The following is a 2,243-nucleotide window of genomic DNA, read 5'->3' as shown; positions in this document are numbered from 1 at the left end:
TTTCCAGATTTTTCCGTAAAACGTGTTTTTTTGTATTTTGCGGAGCTATTCGTCAATATCTTATGAAAACATGATATGAATATCTTATGGCACATTCTGCACAAATTATATACTTTTGTAAAGGGAACATGAATACCTTTCGATCTGTAGGTCGTTTAAGTCGATTTAGTGGGATATTGGCGAATAACGCTTTGTGTGAATATCTTGAAAACGCTTCTTTGAAGAAACTATAATTATTTTAAACCAACCAAACGGTCCTTAAGTTTCACCTAAACGCGAATTTGCACAGATTCGACGTGAATATTGGATGCGAGAAATTTTCGCATAAAAAAACAAACAAGCGGAGGTATTTAAAAATTCTCTGTATTCATCTGAAGTTATTTTTTTTTGAAATTCCCAAATTCTCGAGAAAGGTTTGTAGTAGTAGGCATAAGCAAAAGTCAAAATTTGAAAGGAGGACCGAAATCGTTTATTGTAGACCAAATTTTGGCGTGACAAAGGTAAAGTATAGATAACAAAAAAGAAAAAAAAATACGAAACCTTGATGAAAGTTAGATATAGCGGGTACGTTAGCTTGTTAAGTGGGGATCATGCAGTATACGATTAATAGTCTTAATGAATTGCTATTGCCTTTGCTTAAGACTCTTTTTCGCTAATCTTATCTGCTATTCTTTTCAGAGTAGGTCTTATGCGAGTTTATGCCAGATATATATAAACTTTTCGATCCTCCGGCGTCCTTGCTAAATATTCTCTTTCTATAAGGCCTTCTATTCGCTTTTTGATGAAAACAGGAGACGGTAGGAATCGAGACTTCAGTTGTGATGTAACATCAGAAACAAGCAAGTTGTGCTATATAAAAATAAAAATAATTTTTGAAGCCATATTCATTCAATTAAGTAAAAAAAAACATTATATACCGGCAATCGTTTTCTGGCTTTCATTATACGAACAATAGCTGCTTCAATTTCATGTTTGCGATCTTCGTCTACTTTGCCACGCGTTTCTTTGCGCTCCGGTTCAGTTTCCCCCTTAGCGGCTACCGTTTGAATTTTAACCCTGAAATAAAAAAAAATAATATTTTCGATAATATCAATCATTTTCGTATATGTAAAACGACGGATGATGCTCCTCTAAAGATTTTTAGGACTTAAAATAAATAAAAAATCACGAAAAGGAAAGACTTTATGAGGCAATAAAAAATCGTAAGAAGGCACTAAAAGCAAATAGAGTTAAATATGCATATGGCCCAAAACGCGGACTGTTACATTACATTTTGGCTCAAACTGATTTTTAAATACCGCTGAAACTCGCGAGAATACAATTTTCGGATAATTTTTCTTTTTGCATCTGAAAGCATAAGTATGTGGCATTATTTAATACATACAAACATATATTGTAACTCCTGTGGTTTAGGAGTTATGAATGTTTCAACAGTGGACTGTTGCATTACAATTTTTGAAAGTACTTTTTAAAGTTGCTTTATATTATTGGAAAAGTCTGCTCTCCTAATATAATGTTTTCAAAAGTTGGTACACAGTTTCCTAGCTTCAGGATGGAATTCAAGAACTACGTATTAATTGAACTGATAAAATTAATTTTGAGGTCAATATTTGTAAAAAATAGTCGGACTGGTACGTTACGGAAAAATACTGTTACGTTACCTGTGCGATATACGTGTAGCGATAGGATTGTAATTAGGTATTTAAATCGCTTTTAGTGTGTTTTATGCAATAAGTAGCATAAATTCAGGAGTCTTGCGATGTGACAAGTAATTCAAAGAAATTAAGAACATGATAATTATGAATACAGATTGCAAAGTTTCTGATGCTATGCAGCCGTATGTTGTTTCCGAAGTCATTTTCTGCGTAGAACTCGAACTCGATCTTAGAATTGCGCCAAGTTGTTGAGTTTTTCGCGTTTAATTTCACGAAAAACGGCTTTAATGGCTTATTTTGTTTGCTCTATGGTATTCAGTAATATTCTTACCCTTCAAATGTTAGATTCGAGCACTCGGCATTTTGTAGAATAAATCTTCTTTCCGCTTCTTATTTCGCTTCTCTTGACTTCGTTCCTTTTTGAAATAATATAATTCTCGCGTTTTTTTATTTTTCTACGTAATTCTTATCTTCTTAGTTTATATAAGTTAGAAAAAATAACAGTTTTAACTATGGGAGAATAACACGTTGAATAGCTTCCAATGTTGCTTGTAAAATGAGCCCTATCTTTAACTAAATAGGAAAAAA

General features: G+C 32.8%; 1 protein-coding gene across 1 annotated transcript; it reads right to left on the bottom strand.

The window, feature by feature from the left end:
• Window positions 1–347: 347 nt before the first annotated feature.
• Window positions 348–1,056, bottom strand: LOC118754635 (cullin-3-A-like; the record flags this gene model as incomplete). Its single annotated transcript, XM_036489525.1, is given in 2 exon segments — window positions 348–849; window positions 918–1,056. Coding segments are annotated over 2 exon segments (292 nt in total), but the record flags the coding sequence as incomplete, so codon positions are not given.
• Window positions 1,057–2,243: the final 1,187 nt, after the last annotated feature.

This window comes from Rhagoletis pomonella, unplaced genomic scaffold (assembly GCF_013731165.1).
Source record: "Rhagoletis pomonella isolate Grant_MI unplaced genomic scaffold, Rhpom_1.0 Rhpom_scaffold_04280, whole genome shotgun sequence".
In the NCBI taxonomy this organism is placed as follows: domain Eukaryota; kingdom Metazoa; phylum Arthropoda; class Insecta; order Diptera; family Tephritidae; genus Rhagoletis; species Rhagoletis pomonella.
Note: the sequence above shows the minus strand (reverse complement) of the source record. Positions and strands in the feature narration are given on the sequence as shown.